Genomic DNA, 20,588 nt, shown 5'->3' on the forward strand with positions numbered 1-20,588 from the left:
ATGCGCTTAGCCAGTGGCTGCTTGGTTTCCCTGATGTACAATTCACGGCACTCCTCCTGGCACTTAACTGCGTAAACTATGTTACTCTGTTTGTGCCGTGGGACCTGATCCTTGGGATGGACCAATCTTTGGTGTAGCGTGTTTTGGGGTTTGAAAGCCACTGAGACCCGGTGTTTCGAGAAAATGCGCCTCAGCTGTTCCGATACTCCTGACACATACGGGATCACTAAGGGTTTTCGCTTAGGCAGTGGATGTCCTTCCTCTCTCATGAATCGCTTGGAGTGTTCTTTAGGTGTCCTCCCTGCTTTGACAAAGGACCAGCTGGGATATCCACATTTACTCAGGGCCTTTTTGACGTGGTGTTCTTCTGCTTCCCTGGCCTCTGAGTCTGTGGGAATGGTGTTAGCTCTGTGTTGTAGAGTCCTAATGACACCTAGTTTGTGCTCTAGTGGATGGTGAGAGTCAAACCTTAGATACTGGTCCATATGTGTGGGTTTACGGTACACATCCACTTTCAAATGTCCCCCGTTGACGATGGAAATTTCACAGTCTAAGAAGGCTAGCTTGTTATTTTTCATATCCTCTCTGGTGAACTTGATGTGTTTGACCACCCCGTTGATGTGGTCTGTGAACTGTGGTACCTCCTGAGATCTGTTTATAAGGTTGGGGAAACCTGCAGTCAATTGAGACTGAAGAAGAGACTTGGATAAGTCTCGAAATATTTCTCCCACTTAAAAACTTTGTCCAGATGAACAGAATCAAATTTCTAGGATTTCCTTACCTGGATTATTGAGCATGCATCCAGACTTCGGATTCATCACGCTTCATGATTTGCCTGATTATTACAGTTTGCTACCACTAGAGGGCACTGTAGTCTTTGAAATGAATGCCAGAGAGCACAAGGTAATGTTCCCTGAGTTGAGAATGTGTGCTCCATAAAGAAGTGTGTTCTCTGAAGAAAGCCTTTTACATCAGTGTGCTTGCCTGTTTATGTGACAGGACCCAACACTCAGTATTACCTTTTTGATTTATCTTTAGTGTTAAACCCAGGTGGCCATATTGAAAATATTGTTTTGTATCTGTAAACACAACACCTGCCAGTTTTTATTATTTTGTGTGTGTTAACTGATAATCTCTCTCCAGATTTTATTTAGACAGTCTCTGCAGCGTGCTGCTGCTGTGTATCATATGTTGATTTCTGACCTTAAATTGTCATGGTGTGAGCCAATATAATTGTTGTAAAAGAAAAGAGGACAACGATAAAGAATTGGGGTGCCAAGATGGCCACCCCGTATAATTGGATGCAGCAAAAGTGAAAACAAAATACTTAAATTATTGTGGAGTGGTCTCTGGAGAAGCAACCTGAAACAGAACTGCCAAAGATGGTGGAGCTTTCGGCTTTCAGCCCTTTTGGCAGGAAGAGGGGGTCCAGGTGAAGGAACACCAGAAGTGATGTCAGAGGTGCTCTAGCCATCAATCATCTGGTTTGCAGAGAGAGAAAGAGACAAAAATGTTAAGACACAGTGCCAAACCCTGGTGTGGTGGGGGGATTGCAGTCACTAGAGACCCTCAGCTGCCCCCTAAGCACTTGTGCATGACAGTGTGAATCTTTCTGCCTTGCAATAGACTGGCATTCTGTTCTGGGTTGGCTCCCACCTAAATACGTCCAGGCCTCACCATTACCCTGCACTAGAAACAAATATTGTAACTTTCATTTTTTTTTTTTTCAGAATGTTTGTGGTCCAGCAGATTACCAACAGCAATTTACTGATGCTGATAACCGAAGCTGAATGTGACTGCAGTATCTTCCCTCCTGTCACACTCCAGGCGAAGGAAGTCAAATATATCCTTTAATCAGGCAATGCATATGGATCTGTGCCCATATTTATCAATTGTTTCAGAATTACTCCTAGGAATTGCAGTAAAAGTCTGAATAGGATAAGAATTGGTCCTGTCTCTCAGGGTAAGAAATGAGAGGTATTTATGAAGTGTCCTACTCTTACAGCAAGAAGTAGGAGTTCATGTCTGAAAATAAATGAGGTCACAATTTTATGGCACTGCCAAGCCACAAACTGGTACTCATGATGACATTTCAAAGTCTCCTTGGCAACCATGATGATGATTAATAGTTTAATGACACTAATGGTTCACCACAAAGATAATAATAATAATAATAAAAATATTAATAATGATAATAATTTTCAGAGAAGAAGAACAAAAGCATAAAAAGGTAGGATATTACACTAAGTGGCGTGCAATTGTTGCCACATTGCATCAACGTCAAAAATAACACTAACAAGTACTGCTATGGAAAGACCGCAACACACATGCCAAAATGAGAATTAAAGGCAATTTTGGGCATGTTTATTTAACAATGGAAGATCCACAGCCGCACATTCAGAAGAATTAATTTATTATTATTATTAATTACATCTAATTATTCTAATCTAATTAATCTAATCTCATCTAATTAATCTAATTAGTTACATCTACTGGAAATGCCTCATAAAATAACACTTACTGAAACCAGCCGCAGCTGTTCTTGCATAGTTTCTTAAGTTACGTTCACTCTTCCACTGTTCTGAATCGCCTTCTAGAGTTGTGTTCCTTGAACCCACCTTATCATCTGCGAGACTCTATTAATCTAATCTATTGTAACCGAGCTTTCCGTGAGTTGGCTTAGAATTGGTCGTTAATGAAGCATACTCTGTACGTGATCTAACCCACAGTGACTATATAATTGAATCAACATGCCCATGAATGAGAAAGAAGTGCGGACTATCATGGGGTGAGGTATTATAGGCATAGGCCACATATTTTACATAATCATCCTACTTCTGCCACCATTGTAACTAAGCTTTCCGAGAGTTGGCTTAGAATTGGTCATTAATGAGGTAATGAAGCAGAGCAGGCTGGTATAGAGAGTACTCTGAGTTTATTGCCCATTTGTTCACAGTTACAACATACCGTTACAAGTGACCCAGGACCAAACAGATGACCTCTCCCCTTTCTATGGCATCCCCGAGGAAACAAAATTATACTCCTTTAGCACAAGCGCTGCATGTGCGTCTTTGTCTTTGTGTGTTTGTGTATTGCTGCTTGTACGTTATTTTATCTTTGTATGTTATGCGTTTTCAGTCCAGCATTTCCCTTAACCACTGTGTACATAATGCATCTGTGAAGTGTGAAAGAATGCGCTCTCAGAAAACCCGCAGGAGGCCTGACTCGTGCCACTCTTTTCACCCTGAGGTAATAATGGTTTTTCCACTCCAATAGCCGCTGTTCCTACTGCCCAAGAGCAGGGTGAGGAAAGATATGATGAAAGTGTTGCTTTCATTCTCTAATGATGTACCTTACAGCTACTTATCACACATTAAAAAAAAAACTGATGTGTAATGTGTAGGATGTGCTCAGAAAGTTAACCATGGTTATCACAACATCAAACTGGATTTATTAAAGGCCGACACTTAGCTTCCAATCTTCGACGCCTGTTTAATGTAATATATTCACCTGCAAAGACAAACACCCCGGAGATATTATTATCGTCAGATGCGGAAAAAGCATTTGATATGGTTGAATGGAACTACCTATTCACTACATTAGAGAAATTTGGGTTTGGCTTGAATATTTGTGTATGAACCAAACTACTGTATACCAATCCAGAAGCTTCAGTTTGTATTAACAACATTTGCTCAGACTACTTTAAGCTAGAACGTGGTACCAGACAAGGATGCCCCTTGTCACCACTGCTATTTGCAGTCGCCATTGAACCACTGGCAGTTCACTGTTGAAATGCTGATCAGATAAAGGGGATTATCAGAGAAGGACTGGAACAGAAAATTTCTCTATATGCAGATGATATGGTACTGTATATATTAGACCCACAAAGTTCTGTGCCTGCAGTCTTAACAGCACTTACAGAATTTCAAAAGATCTCTGGTCTCAGAATTAATCTGAATAAAAGTGTACTCTTTCCAGTGAATTCTGAAGCATACCATATTAGATTAGACACCTTCGCTTTTATTATTGCATATCAGTTTAAATACCTAGGGGTAAATATCACAAGTAAACATAAATCTCTTTATCAACAAAATTTTGCCATCTGTATGGAAAAAATTAAGCAAGACTTGCATAGATGGTCAACCCTTCATCTCACTCTAGCTGGAAGAATTAACGTTGTTAAGATGAATATTCTTCCTAAGCTTCTCTTTTTATTTCAAAACATTCCAATATACATCAATAAATCATTCTTTAAGCAATTACATTCAACCATAACCTCATTTATTTGGAACCTAAAACATCCACGTATCCGAAGAGTGACCCTACAAAGACCTAAGATAGAAGGTGGCATGGCTCTACCTAACTTTCAGTTTTATTACTGGGCAGCAAACATACAAGCTATAAAAACCTGGACACAAATAGATGAACATACACAGGCTTGGTCTGCAATAGAAGTAAAATCCTGCAGTACTTCTCTATATTCCCTGCTTTGTGCCCCAATAAATGCAAGTTATCAGCAATATACTAATAACTCAATTGTGCTTCACTCACTCAGAATATGGAACCAATGTAGAAAGCATTTTAAGATGGAGAAGCTTTTATCTGTGGAACCTCTGCATGAGAACCACCTTTTTCAACCCTTGCAAACATATGCAGTTTTTAATATCTGGAAAACATCCATCCATTATCCAACCCGCTATATCCTAACTATAGGGTCACGGGGGTCTGCTGGAGCCAATCCCAGCCAACACAGGGCGCAAGGCAGGGAACACAGGGCACCAGCCCACCACAGGGCGCACACACATACACCAAGCACACACACTAGAGACAATTTAGAATTGCCAATGCACCTAACCTGCATGTCTTTGGACTGTAGGAGGAAACCAGAGCACCCGGAAGAAGAACATGCAAACTCCACGCAGGGAGGACCCAGGAAGCGAACCCAGGTCTCCTAACTGCAAGGCAGCAGCGCTACCCACTGCGCCACCGTGTATCTGGAAAACTTTTGGGATTAAATTGCTTAGAGATCTTTATATAGACAACATCTTTGCATCCTATGAACAATTACATTCCAAATGTCATTTTCCAGCAACACATTTCTTTCACTATCTTCAAATTTGAAATTTTGTCAAACAGAACCTGCCCGATTTTCCCCATCTCCCACCTTCCTCTATGCTGGAAAAAATATTGCTCAGTCTCGAGGACTCAGACAGCATTTCTGCAATATATACAAATATTTTACAGTCCCTCCCTTTCAAAGCTCCGAGAGGACAATGGGAAAAGGATCTCTCACTTAACATATCAGAAAAGGAGTGGAAGGGAGCAATGCAGAGAATTCACCCAAGCTCCATATGTGCAAAGCATACAATTATTCAGGTCAAAATTATATATCGAGCATATCTATCTCACTTGAAATTGTCCAAAATGTTTCCAGGGTAAGATCCAACCTGCGAACGCTGCAATCAAGCTCCGGCCTCACTGGGTCACATGTTCTGGGCCTGCACCAAACTAACATCATTCTGGACAAACATTTTTAAGTGCCTTTCAGACAGCTTTGGTGTCACAATCCCTCCTAATCCATTAGCAGGTGTGTTTGGTGTTATTACAGATGATTACCTTTACTACACTATTGGCACACAGACTTATTTTGCTAAACTGGAAGAATCCTAATTCTCCTCTTATAAGTCAGTGGGAAACCAATGTTTTATATTATTTGAAATTGGAAAAAATCAAATTCTCACTTAGAGGATCTATGCAGAACTTTTTCAAAACCTGACAGGATCTAAACAATAATATTTTAGAATAACTCTTAAAGCACTGAGGAAGTAGATTCTCTCCCCATTTCTTTTTCTTTTCCATTTATCTGTATACGCCTATTGAACTCTTCAATTTTATTTATTTTTACTATTTTTAAGTTTTAGTCCGTTGGCCATGCTCTCTTTCTCAGGGGTGGGGGTTAATTTGTTTTCAATCCTATTTTTTTTGTAAAAATTGATCTGTTTGTATGGAATGCTTACAATAAAATTAAAAAAAAAAAAAAGTTAACCATGGTGACAAAAAATTCAATTTAAATGAGAGTTGAATTGCAGACACATTATGAACTAGCAAACTACTGATCAATGCAACATTTTCAGACATGTACATAAATGTTAAACATATAGCAAAACAAAATTCAGTCTCAATGATCACTAGAGACTGATCATGACAATAGAATGTCCTGAAATGGTATTACATATGAAATATGACCAGTAAATGATAGAGGAGTGGAAAAGCTCCAGAACTACTGCAGAAACTAATCCTCTGTGGAGCCTGTGGTCTTTTTTAACAGCCAAAGTCACAGTTCTGGTAACTAATGTCAGCTAACCAACCACCCCCTCAGTAAGCACATGGTTCCTGTATACTCCCTATCAGTCTATGAATGGATTATACTCTTTGGAAATTCAAGGAATTTAAATTTGGGGTTTAAATTTGTCTAGAACCTATTCTGAAAAGGTTCATTGTTTCATCACACTTTATTGCAATGCCATTTTGTTTCCCATTTGGGCGCAACTATGTTAAGTTTCTATTTCTGCCATATCCATGGAGATCTTTCCCAGAATTTTCCAGAGTGTGCTCGTTTATAACATCAGTTCTGAATTTTTTGGAATCTCTGCTATTGTTTTGACAATTAATTTTTTGGATTATGTTCTGGCTTTGACAAAAGATTTCTTTGTCTCCAAGTTTTGAGCTTTATCTCTTCTGGTCATTTTCATTTTCTTTTTACTATCTCTTGCAAGTCAGTGTACATTGATCACAACACAACAGTTTTGAGGGATGGCTGGCGTACTTACCTATGCCCTTAGGGTGGAAGAATGGGGGAAACAGCTTAAACAAGGCTTTGTCTCCCCCGGGACGTTACATGGCAGCAAGCCCAGGCTCGGATCCCCATGTGGGTTTCTGCAGGGCGTGTCGGCTATTTTAGTTCCAAGGGACAACCCTGTTGAGTCCCATAGGGCTGCCAGGGGGAACTGCGGGATTGGGGAGTCCCTATGTCGTGGGATTTCCACCTCACTCGGAAGTGCTTACAGACCACATGTGCAGAAGCACTTTTGCTGAGCTGCTAAAATTAAAGGAGCTGTCTGCCTCACATCATCGGGAGGAGTGGAGGAGGAAGTGACAGAGAGAGAAGACAAAGTGTTGTGAGCTTTTTTTGTGCTTTGGGACTGTGTTATTTGGTGTGGGAAACACTTTCCTGAAGACTGTGTGTAATAAATCTTTCGGTGTGCTTTTAGACTTGTGTCAGAAGCCTTTGTGTCAGGTGTTTGGGGAGACAGAGTGTCCCCTAGTGTCCAGACAGGATAAAAGACCATCTGTGGAAACACTTCAACATCCAAGCTACAGATTCAGAATCAAATCTCTTAGCTTTTTGGCACACCCTTATCTTTGATTCCTGGTATTTTTTGTTCACCCTTTTCCCTTTAGTTTTTGACAACATATTTTGTCCAACATTTTGGCATAGTCCCTCTATATTTTTTATCTTCTGTTTTGACCCATTTTCTGGCTTATGTTTATCTCCCGGTTCACTCTCAAACCTTGACGTAACAGCCACAAGATCAAAACGTAACAGGGTAAAAAGTCAAGAAGTCATAAGAAAACCCAAAATGCAAGCTGAAACTCTTTGTTGAGAAAATACCTCCCAAAAAGTCCTAATACCCTACAAGCTACAAGCTACAAACTAGCCAATACACAAAGTGATTTCATTTGAATCAGGTGTGACGCCATCTTAAATAGTGTCACCAATGCAACTTCCAGGAGTCATAAGGTGGCAATAGAAGTTGTTTCTATGGTAAATAGCTCACAAAATCATGGAGCCCATAAACTCAAAACCAAAATGGTATAGCAGAAATATCACAAAAATAATCTACTGTAAGTATGCCTCAGTGCACAGTCTGATGAAGTGGAATTTTTAATGCATTTAGTAATAAAATGCATTGTGTTTTTTTCTACAATAAATGGTGCATCTCGGAAATTAGTACTGATGGTGGAAATCCTACACCAAATGTCATTTAAGGGAGGCAAATGATAAATTGACACTATAATTTAATAAAGGATGAATTAAATAGAGAAATTATAGGGCATAAAAAAAGAGACAGATGTCTCTGCTGGCTGAGGGAGCAATGGGTGATCTGGAGAGATGAAGTGGGAGTTGTGCTGGGGTTGTCAAATGGAACCCTGACACCGTGACTGTGATGCTTTTATTCTTGCTTCAAAGTCTGGATTTTAAACATGTATTGTCACTGTTTTAGCAGATTATTTATTTATTGAACATTTGAGCGCTGTACTTTTAGGGCTCATTTATACTTCACGCTCAGAACAAGTATGCGCCCGCATCATGGCTGCCACGCGTTCCCAGCGTTCATTTGACGCATCCTCTGAGCAGGTCCTCAGAAATGAACGTGACACGTGCGTGAGTTGCAGTACCAGCAAAAAGTCGGGGGGCGTAGTGTGCTAAAAGTTGGAACTTTCAGAGTCTCTGTTTACTATCTACATGAGACAGAAAGCCGCTTTGCGGATCCTACAAGATCGATGTGCGCGCTTCGATGTTTGATGAGCGGTTCGATGTAGTGAAGCAAAATGCCGACATACAAATACATTCGTGGTGGTTTTATATTCAAGCGTTGCATATTCCTGATCGTAATGACGCAATATATTTTAAAAGTCTCACATACCGTCTTCTGTGCCATCTCTTTTTTCTAGGGCTTCCTCCGGACCTGACAGCAAACAGCAATACAGTAGATCACCACACAGAACACATTAAATGTATGATATTCCAACTCTCTGCACATTTAGAATCCTTAGATTTATATTTGATATCACTTTCATGATGAAATGCATTAAAGTATGTATGTTACATTTTACAGATAAATCGTTAATTTCATTTAAATAATGAATACTGCTAATAATTACACACATGGGGGTGACACGGTGGCAGAGCGGTAGCACTGCTGTCTCGCAGGGAGTCATGTCACTGGTATTCTCTGCCTGGAGTTTGCATGTTTTCCTGCTGGGTTTCCACAGTGTGTTACGGTTTCCTTCCAAAGATATGCAGATTTGGTGACACTAAAATGACACTAGTGTATGTGAGTGCTTGTATTCATCTTGCGATGAGCTGATACCCATCCAGGGATTGTTTCAGCCTCGTGCCCAATGCTAGCTGGAATGGACAAATCCCTGGATTGATGGATTTAATCATTTAATCAATCAACATCCTTTTCAGAGATATTGTGGTAAGGGGTCATCAGAGTTTAATGGGTGTTCCAGGCAATTCACAACACAGCGAAGCTGAACCTGTTCTCACTGTGATAATATCTCACACTGCCACCTGGTGGATTCCTCCAGATTTCCATAAAGTACGCGTGCAAGTATAAACAGTAAAACTCTTGTGTACCAGGTGCATCCGCTGCAGCATGCATTGTGTCGCGTGAAGTATAAACCCGGCCTTAGACTTTATTTGTTTTTGTTAGCACTTTTACTCCTAACCCTTGCTATGTGTGTCCTCATTTGCCTGGCTCATCTCAGTGACGTTATCAACAGTGGTGGGTTCAAGAGGCACCTGAAAAGAGCCATCCTGCACCATCACACCAGATCACATCTAATTTTAACATTATTAATAATAATAAATAATAAGGAAGCACAATGCCTGAACAAAGTTATTGGCAAAGTCTGCTCCATCACAGGTTGAACTCTGAACACACTGGAAGCTGTTGTGGAAAAGAGAATGGTAGCAAAATTGGATGCCATCATGAAAAATCCCCTCCATCCCCTCCAGGAGGTGCTCTCTTGTATCATTTTTAGCCACAGGCTCATTCCGCCACTGTGTGCAAACACCTATGGGGGTCTTTTCTGCCCTCTGCTAACAGGCAGTTCAATGCTTCCACCCGATGTACTTATTAAGTTTATTTGTATTTATTTATTTACTTACTGATTGATTGATTTGGCTGTATTCTCTGTCCTATGAGTTTATATTCTTGTTTTTATGCTTCTGCTGTTGTAGGTATCTGAATTCCCCCAAGGGATTAATAAAGCTTATCTAATTTAATCTCAGTTAAGAATATATCAAAAACTGATAACTACAAAAAAAAACACATAAAGAGAACATAGAGCTTCTGTAAATATCCGCTCTCTGCATGGTGTCCAGAACTTTATAATATGCAAAATATATCTTAATAATAGAGTTAATAATATTGGGATGCACTGCTATCCAGAAAATGGCCACTAAAACCAAAAGAAATCTACAATGGTGGCCAAAATTATTAAGAAAATAATGAAATAATATAATAATAATAAATCCCTATTGATGTGATGCAAGGTGTAGATCTGGCTAACTTGTTTTGAGGAAGAATATCTTCTTCAGGGCACAGCAAACTAATATTGATCTTTAAAAAATTATAAACAATTAAAACTTAAACAAAAATATATATATATATGTAATAAAACAGTGAAAAAACCAACACCAACCCATTTGAAATACCTATGATATAGGAACAGGGACTAAGAATAGTAGATCCACCGATGATCCATCAATCAATTGACCAAAAACGAAAGCTGTATAAATGATAAAAACTGGTTAGATTCAGTCCACCCCGCTTCTCTCAAGACAGTAACAGACACCTTTGTGTGAAATCTTCAGCATCTCAGCAATCTGTCACATGACAAATGACCTTCATTTTTCAAAAGAAAAAAAAAAACAACAGACTGACATGTTTCTTGAGAAGGCTGTTTCATTTTGGCTGAGCTGTAGGAATATCAGGGCCTTACAATACAAGTGAACAGAATAACAGATTTCAGCAGTGCTAATGCCATTACAAAGGTTTTTGTACAAAGGCTAACAACTAATTAGCATTAACAGATGAGTAATGTGGTAGAAATCATTACCTTAAATGACTATATCTATTAATAACCAACTTAAAGAACCAGGCAGGAGGAAGCTTGTCTATTGCATCTTTAATTATCTCTTCCTGCAGATTCATCCCAGCAGTCTGTTACAGAATGATCAAAGTTGCAAAGGCAGCATTCCATTTTTATAAACAACTGAATTTACATAACAGTGCTGAATTACCCCTGACATTTACTCTGATTGGTTCGTTGGCTTACACATCCCAAAAAAGTCTGTTCTACTACACTCTTGTTCTTCTCGTATCTCTGTGTATGTGACAGCTGTCCAGTCTTGTTGTTTTCAGGACATCTACTGATCTCTTGATCATCTCCTAATACATTTGGTGTATTACATTCACCATCCTTCTGGTACATCCTTGTCTTTGTTTTTCACTTGACCTCTGTCTGGTTTCCTGATTTGCTTGAGCAGATTTTTGATATTCACTAAACTTTTCATACTACTTCTAAGATAGATTCAATATTTTAATGTGGAAAGCATACCAATGAATTTTAGGTGCAATAACTATATTACCCTGAAATGAATATATGATCTCTAAGTCTCATTGTTCTTCCACACTAATTTAAGATTAGAACACTGAAGGAATTGCTGCTGAAAATGGGGCTTTGCAGTGATATGTGAATAATACATTTAAAAAGTGGTCATTTCATGCAGTAATAGCCATTATAAGTGCTAATAATGTCTTGGCTATATCTACTGGTATCTTGATAAATGAGGTATCAATTTCTATCAAAAACATTTAGTGAGAATTCAAGCAAAATGACACCTTTTATTGGCTAACTGAACAGATTACAATATGCCAGCTTTCAAGGCAACTGAGGCCCTTTCTTCAGGCAGGTTGAATCAAAACCATGAAAACTTCTGGGTTTGTATAAACATGTGACTGGTACTATTTATCCAGGGATGGCTTCTCCGTTTTTGCCCCTGCAAGTCTAAAACTGGGTCACCAAATGGCTAGATAGACTTTATTTCATACAAAACCTTTCACAGATCAGTTGTATTGGCTTTGTGATTCAGAGCTGCACACGGGCAGCGCTAAGTTAATGATTAAAAAATCTTGACAAATCACAGAGCTAGGTTCTCAGAAACCTAGATGAGTACAAAGAAAATCTACTGACTGTACACAGAGTGACAGTAAGGGCCGATAAGGATCACAATATTGATCTGGGGCTTTAAAGGCTTGCTGACGTGTTTCCATGAGTCACTTATTTCTACGTAACACAAATAAAGCCTGTGGTACAGCGTATGTATCGGTACTAGTGCACTATATAAAGATTAATTCTGATTTGATATCATTTGTGCTGTTTATCAAGAACAAACATCTTTGTTATATGTTTGTAACAGAGACGTAACTGGGTAATACACGGTTGGACAAAATAACCCAAACACCACGTGTAAAGCTAAACTAAATCACAGGTCCAAATGCAAGTGCTGAGTGCCGATTAGCAGGATGTGGTCTGACAGATTTCAAAGCAACATGAGGCAACCAACAGTGGTCCAAAAGGGCCACAGCCAGAACTTGATGGTGCGTCAGAGTGATGGTCACCAGCCATGAGGTCACCTTTCTCAATCCAGGGCATTGATAGCCACAAACTGGGGATGGACCAGGGCAAAGGAGCAAACAAGTGAAAATGAGAAGTGTTTGAAAATTAAAGTGCTCACAAAAGTGCAAGCATTCTGAATCCTTAAAATGACCAAAGAAGCACAAGAACAATTGACAAAAAGGGTTTTGGAATCCGCAGCCTTGGTTAGGAAGTGCATCCTTTGATGATATTTTAATGAAATTTACTCAAATAGCTTCCACAGCTTTCCCAGTTACCAGGGTCATCTTAATAGCATCATAGGCCCCCAGGCAAAGAAGCACACTGGGGTGGACCCCTGTTTTGATAGCAAATCAGAAACATACACAGGCTTCAGAAACATCATGGGCCCCTATGCTCCTGGGACCCCCGGCCAGTGCCCACTGTGCCCATATGTTAAGATGGCCCTGACAATCACCAGGGGCCTCATGTATAACGCCGTGCATAGAACTCACACTATAACATGGCGTAAGCACAAAAACAGGAATGTGCGTACGCACAGAAAAATCCAGATGCAGGAATCTGTGCGTACACAAACTTTCATGTTTTTCCACTATATAAATCCCATCAGCGTGAAAAGTAACACACGTGCACGCACCTTCTGTCCTGCCCCAACTCCTCCCAGAATTATGCCTCTTTGAATATGCAAATCAATATAAATAGCCACCTGTGAAAAGACAATGGGAAAAGCACGGGGGAAATATAAGAATTTCAGCGAATACCAAGTGGAGGCAAAGGAAAAACGTACTATTTGTTGGTTTAAACAGTGGTATAATCAACAAAAGGAAGCTGATCGAGTGACAGAGTGTCGGAAAAACTCGAAAGATCAAATTCACAAGTCGCACAAGTCGCACAGTGCCCGAAATAAAGAAGAAATCACATATCAAAGTCGTAGTGAAAAGACAAGTTGTAGCCCACCGTCTGAGTGTCATATGAAAGCTTATTAGGGTACAGACAAAAAAAAACTAGGCACACAGTGGGAAAAAAAGCATGAAATGTCAACTTTAATCTCGAAATTTCCACTTTAATCACGTAGTTTATTTTGCCATTAAAGTAGAACATCATAAACTTCATCTTAAAATCGTTTAATTTACTAGTTTCTCAAATCCCATTGTAACTAAAGTAGCATGTTACATGCTTTCTTCTGTATTTGATCTTCTTTGTGCTCTGTGTGTGAATCACTACCTGCTTCTTAAACCGGGCTTTCTCTTTCTCTGTCAGGACACATAATCCATTACATTCGTGATATTACAGCTCTCTGAATAATTAAAATACTGAGATGTATACGTGATATCTTTTTCATGATGATAGGAATGAAAGCATGTTATTACACATGGTGACAACGGTGGCGCAGTGCTTGTTCATGTCTCACGCAAGAGGCTTGCTGCGCCATGCGCGACCTTCGATGAAATAATTTATCACAGCAGTACTGTCTCTTTCAAACGTACTAACCTCCAATTCCTGTCCTTACTTTTCTTTCTCCAAATACCCAATCGCCACACAATCAGCTCTGTAATAGACGTGAAGCCATTTGTAAACTTAGAACGCCGATTCTTCAAAACTTTTAAGGAACATTGAAATATCTTCATAGTACATATTTAATTATTCTATCCGTCTATCCTTCCAGTGTCGCGTCAGCACCAGCAAGAATACAACGCAATGCAGGAAAAATCCATGAACTAGCTAGCGCTGCGGCACCTTGTCCTTACATGTTTAATTATTAACAATACAGATTATTTAAATGAAGTTAAAGTTTTATCTGTATAATGTAATCAACATATTTTGCTGCATTTCATCTTAGAAATGATATCGTCATCATATGTAAATACGCGCTTTATAAAGTGGCGCAGGTTGTGCAATATTATAACTGTAGTGCAAGTTTACAGTGAGGTAATTGTACTTATAAGTACAAACAGTTCTACAAGGAGCACTTGATGGACTGATTTAGTGCGTTTAGAGTTCTTGGGATGAAACTTTTTCTAAATCATGAAGTCCGTACAGGAAAGTCTCTAAAGCGTTTTGCCATGGCTGAGGCAGCGTCTGCTTCATGCTGTGTACCGATAATTCTCTTTCCAATCAGCTGCTGCTGTGATTCCCCACTCAGATACAGTGATATAAATACTCCGAGTAGTGCAGCGAGAGTAATATGGAAGAAGATGATCTGCTGTGGCAACCCTTAACGGCAGCAGCTGAAAGAAGAAGAAGATGCAGTGAGAGTTACAACGCTAAAGCAGTTATGGTATTTGGAATACTATGGCTATTCCCTGGACCATTATATTGCTGCAATTTAATTACAATCAGATGCATTACACTAATAAACAATATGCAGTTAGTTTCAGTGTATTTATAAAGCCGCGCCAGGAATGTGGGTCTAAGAAAGAAAGGGTGACCACGCAGGAACAGCACTGCTTTGACGCTGGATGCCACCAGTCTGCAAAACCAAGCGGAGAAATTGTGTACGCCAGGGTATGAGGTACCGTGGAAATGTGCGTGGCTTTACGCCAAGTTTAGGTTTTATACATCGCGATTTGAGCGTGGAAACGTTCGTATGCAACATTTCTGTGCGTATGCACCGTTTATACATGAGGCCCCAGATCTTAACATCATTGAACTTGTACGGGGACTCCTAGAACACTGATTATGAAGACAATGCCCACCTTTCTCATTCCTCAAAGAACTGGGGCTCTTCACTAAAATGGATGCAAGGGGTCAGGAATTGCATGAATGCATTCCAAGAAGGACTGAAGCTGTTCTGAGTTCAAAGGGTGGTCCGACTCCATTTTTGCTCCTTTATATACAAGTGACAGCACCAAACCAAAAAAAACTACAAATCCTGTGAGTGTTACATTAAGGCGTTTGAATTATGTGTACACCCCCTGCAGACACAATACAGGCAGCCCCTTCTTCTAAAGATGTCACTGGTGCTTTCTAAGAATCGTTAAGATCCAATAAAGCATTTGTTAAAGTTTTGTAACATGACCGTAACTGACCAACGGGTAGCTCCTGTCCTAAAGTGCTGCTATTTATTTTATTGTGCCAATAACAACACGCCACCATTACAAGAATACAGTACAACAGAGGACAGTGAATTAAAGAAAATCTAAAGGTGACTTCATGCAGTACATGCAAAGGAAATAAAGTGTGTTTTATTTTTGTTGCTTATCACAGGAAAATGCCCAAGACTGCGGAGGAGCTTCTCAGATCTCCTTCTCCCTGGAGCTGCTCCTACTTCTTCTCAGCACAGCAGTGGCAGCATCGCAGTGACAGGATGAAGGCCGCTTCACAGTGCACATCACTCTGGACCAAAGCAGCATGTGTGCAGTATTCCTTAGCTGGTGGAGGTTACCCAAACCTATTCTAGTTTATTTTAATTTTATTATATTTGCTGAAGTGAAATACTAATACAATTCAACATTTGATTAATGGCGACAGTGGGATATCCAGGGGTTGTATCTAGGTGGTGCATGCCCAGCGCAGACAAGCCTGGAGGAGCTTGGGACTGTCACTTTGTTCTTCCACTTTGCTAACTTTATTTTCCCTTAAGTTACTCCTTTTTGAAAGCATTAAGTGTAGCTCATAAATGTGATCTCCATTGATTTTTAATCAGCAATAATCTGGGTTAAGATTCCCTTGAAGAGAAGCTGACACCTTTACCACCACAGCTACAGGAATGAGCGGGGGCGTCATTGTATTGTGAATGCCGGGCCTTGAGGCACAACTGCACTAAATTGAATTTTCTGGAGACCTGTATTCTTCCATTAATTCAGGACTTTTCTGATCTAAGTCACACGCACACACACACGCACACACACATGATGTGAGTGTTTTATGACTTGTCGGCTTTTTTACTTCATTCCATTGCAATTTTACATGAAACGAGCAGCCATTTGACACAAAGCTATAAAGCACTGTCGAGCATAACTTGAGGTTTGGATACACACGCTTACCCATCCCTTTCCTCACCACAGATGAAAAGCAAGCAGCACATTTGATATGAACCGTTCTATAGTGATCATCACCTTGAAGGCACTATACCAGTAAACAGACTTGAAGAACAGGCAGGTCGAGGAACTTGCTCAGTGTGTGTCATACGTAAGATTGAATCTGGCAACTTTGGGCTCAAAGTCCAACACCTTTTCTCAAAGACTTCACTGCCTGGAAGCAACCTGCAGAGGTGCAGGACAGGACACTCCTGGAAGGGATGTCCATAGTTCATAGTAGGCCTCTCACACACATAGCCAAGCTGAAATAATCTGGGGATACCATACCACACGATGTGAGTGCAGCAGAAATCCCCACATGGAGACAGAGAACATGCAAACTCCCTCAGGGGGACGACTCGGCCTTGGAGGCATGACCCTGTGCTCCATCACAGAAAACACAAGTAGCAACCATGAACGAATGCATCATTTTTTGAGAAGGGGCATTTTAGAACTCAGTATGTTACTACAGGGTCATGGTACAGAATACGGTGAAATTCTTACTATGTTAATCAAACTGCAACACGTCACCACTCTCCAGCACCCTGATAAGTGAGCATAACTGACATGAAAAATCTCAGAAAATATTTGTCATAACAGACAGATCGATCTAGAAGTCACTATGTAACCAACGTGACCCTGCTTTTAAATGAAAATAAGTTTAAAAATACAGTAAGTGAAGGTGGTCTCAATTGGAGATCAGAGTCTGTCATCAGATTGGACGGCCAGCACAGACTCCGCTATTGAAAAACCAGGAGTAGGTAGGCATCAAGGACTGTTCTTTTACAATTTTAATCAACTGGCTATAGTTCATCATTGAATTAATGCACAGTGTGATGGAACGGGGGCACCAGTGAACCCCAAACCCCAACATGATCACACAAAACAGTCCCAGGTTCAAATAAATAAATGTTCATTATACGGATACTTCCATAAAGCACTAAGCACAAGTTATCTCTCCAAAATCACCTTGTCTCTCTCCGCCAGTTGAGTGTTGCCTTCTTTCCTCCCAGCTCTGACTCGCCAATATGTCAGGTCGAGATGCCTATGCATTTCTCCTCTAGGAGCCCCCCATCTGTGCAGGGAACCATCACCTCTCCTGGTTGGAATGCCCATTCATCCTGTGTGCCACTTACAACAGATATTGCTGGTTTCCATTTTAGTTTAATCAGTCTCTATCTTGTTCTCAATCTGCATTTCTACATGATCCAGCTCTGTGTTTAGTAATTAATATAATCTCTACTTGTTTTATAACTGAGCATTATTCACAGTGGTCTGAACCTGCACTCAGTGAAATAAGTTGTATTGTATTGTAACTACGCACTTGTGTTCGATTCAGCAAAGGCTTCATCATCTCCATAGTCCCCGGCCAGGCTGCCTCCACATTTTCTCATTCGGCAGGCTCCTTTCATCACATTATTTCTTAAGAGATATGACATGATTTCAAACAAGCAAGATTTACTCAGTGCACCAAACTCTAGGCTGATAAACGCCAGAACGCAGACAAATCTTAATGGTGGAAGCAGCCATTCAATAAGAAATCCCAGCTACTTCCAAATTTAACTTTCATATTTCAGCTACAGACATAATTTAAAGGTAGCTTCCTTACCCCCGGACAAACCAAAAGTGTTACACTTTTCTTAACAATAAATAATGTTATTAGATGTAACAGAAACATATAAATATCAAACATATCAGAGTAAGACAGGTACATATGTGTAATGTTCAATGTTATACTATTTGTGCTTTGTGTGATTTGTTTTAATACAGTCATCAACGCACATAGGCACTGCTCAAGCACATGTCCAAAGATTTCTTTGTCTTACATTTTCTGCTGCTTGCACATGACAGGGCAGAATGTCAGTGTCTGACTGGCATGATCAACACCATCCATTGTGTGGTTGTAGACCACCACAATGCAAGCCTTAGTGACTCCCACATTTCCCCAACACGAGCATTGACCATTGCTGCATTGGGACTGTTGCTTAGAAGGCAGACATCTTCTTGTCATTCCACTTCATTGTAATCATTTTGACTTTTTGCCACACGCTAAAGCTTGACATGCTCACGCATTCCGGAGTCACCAGGTATATGTCACGGCAGTTCAATTTTACAGTACATCAGTTTATTTCTTTTTGTGCAGTGGAATCTCAAGTAGTTCAGATGAGGCATAGAATCTTCATTGTTATGGTCAAGCAACGTAGATGGTCTATTGGCTCCATATTGACTGTACTTGCTACCCTACTTGGTCCCTCTACCAGAGTAAAGTATCGAGTTCCAGATGTATCCAGAGTTTGCTTCAAACAGCATGTAGAACTTGACACTGAATTGTGCTCGTTTGGAAACAATGTACTGTAGGCACAACAACCTTCCCTTGTAACCTGAAAGATCTGAATCAATATTTATGTCATGATCAGGAACATATACCTTCGTCGTATTTTTGATGATCACCTATAACACATCCCACAGTTTGTGCATTTTCGGTGCCGGGTGATTGACTTCATCATAGTCATTGTTATTAGTGAAATGCAAGTATTTCATAATGAGTGAAAAACGACACCCCCACACTATGCCCTGCAGTATGAGGAGACGGAAGAACACACACATGCAAATAAGCAAATCGTTTACTATGACTTTTCCAATATTGCTCAGATTAGTAGTTCCACCAGAATATCATTGCCAAATCATAAATAGTCCAGATAATCATGATCCACAGACCTCTGTGGATCAGGATTACCCATAAATGGGCAACAAGGATGTGCAGGATTGTCAGCAGTCATATGACACCAACACAAAACGTGAACATCACTGAATCTACTGAACAGGTTTCAATTTCACTGTCCATGCCAACATCTGATGACCAATCCACATTGCCTGATTTGAGCAATGGTTCAATTTCAGTTGGTTCTAAAACCAGCTTTACAACTTTGTGTTTTTGATTGACAGGCTCCACCCCTCTCATGAATATTGATGAGTTATCATAAAGTGGCAGAACTCCTAGAAATATTTATGACTTTGTGCAGCATGATATGGATGGTAGCAGAATACTGTCCCAGGCTTAACACTGTAAAGCGGATCATTACACATCACCTCGGGTCTGATTCGGGCTTAACCGTATTTACATAGAATTGGTTTTAACGCAGAGAAGGCTCACTCTGAGCTACAGATCTGCAGATGTTAATGCTGTGGCAGATTTTTAATGTGTTACAAGATGCTTGTCGACTCTCCATTTAATATAATTATATATTTCTGACATTTCAAGAGAAAGAATCATTCAAATATAAAACATAGCGCATTGGACTTGAGTTCCACCCCACATCCCACAAATGCTTAATTACATTAAGATCTGGGGAACTTGGAAGCCAGGGCAACAGCTTGAATTGTTCATCACGTTTCTGAAACCATTCCCGAACTATTCACGTAGCCTGGTAGGGCGCATTATCCTGCTAGAAGATGTCATTTCCATCGAGGAACACTGTCACCATGAAGCAGTGTACTTATTTAGGTGGGTGCTATGTGTCAAATTAACATCCCCAGAAATTCCCAGAACCAGGCTTTACCAGCAGAACATTGGCCACAATGCATCCTGGAGCCATGCTTTGCTCTTAAACGAGGGCACATTTTCAATAAATATATATTGTATAACATTTTCAAAAAAGATGTGTACATTTCTAAATAATTGAAACTTTAATATTTTATCAAGCAATGTACCTGATCAAATACAAAAGAGAAACTGCGCGATGAACCATTTGGTTGCTATGTAATGGCCATCATCGGAGGATTTCTGTCTTGAATTTATGGTCGCTTGGCTTAGTGGGAATTTTCCCATGACTTTAAATGGCATTTGCAGGTTTGAAAATGGATTGATGGTCTTGATGGTTTTATAAAAATCTCTGTGACAGACAGCGCTCACTGCGAAATGAATGCGGAATCAAATCAAACAGATGCTGTAATTCAATTGATCTGTCATATTGTTTCCTTTAAATTGCTCCCTGGTAGTAATTTAATACAATGCTGTAAATGGAAAGGTACAAAGCCCTGGAGAGCAGAAAAATTGTACTCCTCATCTATAACTGTTTTATATTGTGGCTACCG

General features: G+C 40.0%; 1 protein-coding gene across 1 annotated transcript in view; it reads left to right on the plus strand.

Moving 5' to 3' along the window:
• The window catches only part of cacna2d4a (calcium channel, voltage-dependent, alpha 2/delta subunit 4a), a 791,862-nt gene extending 775,332 nt beyond the window's left edge, over positions 1–16,530 (plus strand). Inside the window, exons 38-40 of the mRNA XM_051921543.1 lie at positions 1,731–1,843; positions 3,167–3,249; positions 15,682–16,530. Coding sequence (XP_051777503.1) covers positions 1,731–1,843; positions 3,167–3,249; positions 15,682–15,777 — 292 coding nt within the window. The 3' untranslated portion in view covers positions 15,778–16,530. The remainder of the gene's footprint in view (positions 1–1,730; positions 1,844–3,166; positions 3,250–15,681) is intronic.
• Positions 16,531–20,588: the final 4,058 nt, after the last annotated feature.

The sequence above is a fragment of the Erpetoichthys calabaricus genome, chromosome 18 (genome assembly GCF_900747795.2).
Source record: "Erpetoichthys calabaricus chromosome 18, fErpCal1.3, whole genome shotgun sequence".
Taxonomy (NCBI): domain Eukaryota; kingdom Metazoa; phylum Chordata; class Cladistia; order Polypteriformes; family Polypteridae; genus Erpetoichthys; species Erpetoichthys calabaricus.